Consider the following 1,359-nt stretch of genomic DNA (forward strand, 5'->3'; position numbering starts at 1 on the left):
TGTTCCGGCATTTAAGTACGAGTAGGAGTTACCAGGGCACCCGTTTTCCCGTGCGTAAACAAAGCATTTCTTGTGGCCGTCCAAGCCAAACATCGATGCGGCATAATAGTTCGATGCGGTATAGAACCATGTTAGCTTATCCCACGGACACCCGTTTTCCCGTGCGTATATCAGGCAGTCAATGTGACCGGAATGTGCGGCAAAGCTGCACGTATTCTCGTCCCACGGGCACCCTTTTTCCCGTGCGTATATCAGGCAGTCCACGTGACCGTTCAATGCGGCATAGCTGCAAGTTTTCTCATTCCAAGGGCACCCGTTTTCCCGTGCGTAAACTAGGCAGTCCTTGTGGCCGTTCTTCGCGGAAAAGTTGCACGTATCCGCGTCCCACGGACACCCGTTTTTCCGTGCGTATATCAGGCAGTCAATGTGACCGGAAAATGCGGCAAAGCTGCACGTTTTCTCGTCCCACGGGCACCCGTTTAACCGTGCGTATATCAGGCAGTCTATGTGACCGTTCAATGCGGCATTCCTGCAAGTTTTCTCATTCCAAGGGCACCCGTTTTCCCGTGCGTAAACTAGGCAGTCCTTGTGGCCGTTCTTCGCGGCAAAGTTGCACGTATCCGCGTCCCACGGGCACCCGTTTTCCCGTGAGTACATCAGGCAGTCCATGTGACCATTCAAAGCGGCATAGCTGCAAGTTTTCTCATTCCACGGGCACCCGTTTTCCCGGGCGTATACCAGCAGTCCATGTGACCGTTTGTTGCGGCACTTAAGCATGTCCAGTCGTTCCAAGGGCACCCGTATTCCCGTGCGTAAACTAGCAGTCCTGTGTCCGTTCTTCGCTGCAAAGGTGCACGTATTCGCGTCCCACGGACACCCGTTTTCCCGTGCGTATATCAAACAGTCAATGTGACCGGAATGTGCGGCAAAGCTGCACGTATTCTCGTTCCACGGGCACCCTTTTTCCCGTGCAAATATCAGGCAGTCCATGTGACCGTTCAATGCGGCATAACTGCAAGTTTTCTCATTCCAAGGGCACCCGTTTTCCCGTGCGTAAACTAGGCAGTCCTTGTGGCCGTTCTTCGCGGAAAAGTTGCACGTATCCGCGTCCCACGGACACCCGTTTTCCCGTGCGTATATCAGGCAGTCAATGTGACCGGAAAATGCGGCAAAGCTGCACGTTTTCTCGTCCCACGGGCACCCGTTTAACCGTGCGTATATCATGCAGTCTAAGTCACCGTTCAATGCGGCATTCCTGCAAGTATTCTCATTCCAAGGGCACCCGATTACACGTGCGTAAACTATGCAGTCCTTGTGGCCGATCTTCGCGGCAAAGTAGCACGTATCCGCGACCCACGG

General features: G+C 53.8%; 1 protein-coding gene across 1 annotated transcript in view; it reads right to left on the reverse strand.

The window, feature by feature from the left end:
* Nucleotides 1–1,359, reverse strand: part of LOC100576045 — a 3,057-nt gene that overhangs the window by 461 nt on the left and 1,237 nt on the right. Inside the window, exon 2 of the mRNA XM_029486267.1 lies at nucleotides 33–1,323. Coding sequence (XP_029342127.1) covers nucleotides 33–1,323 — 1,291 coding nt within the window. The remainder of the gene's footprint in view (nucleotides 1–32; nucleotides 1,324–1,359) is intronic.

This window comes from Acyrthosiphon pisum, chromosome A1 (genome assembly GCF_005508785.2).
Source record: "Acyrthosiphon pisum isolate AL4f chromosome A1, pea_aphid_22Mar2018_4r6ur, whole genome shotgun sequence".
Classification (NCBI taxonomy): domain Eukaryota; kingdom Metazoa; phylum Arthropoda; class Insecta; order Hemiptera; family Aphididae; genus Acyrthosiphon; species Acyrthosiphon pisum.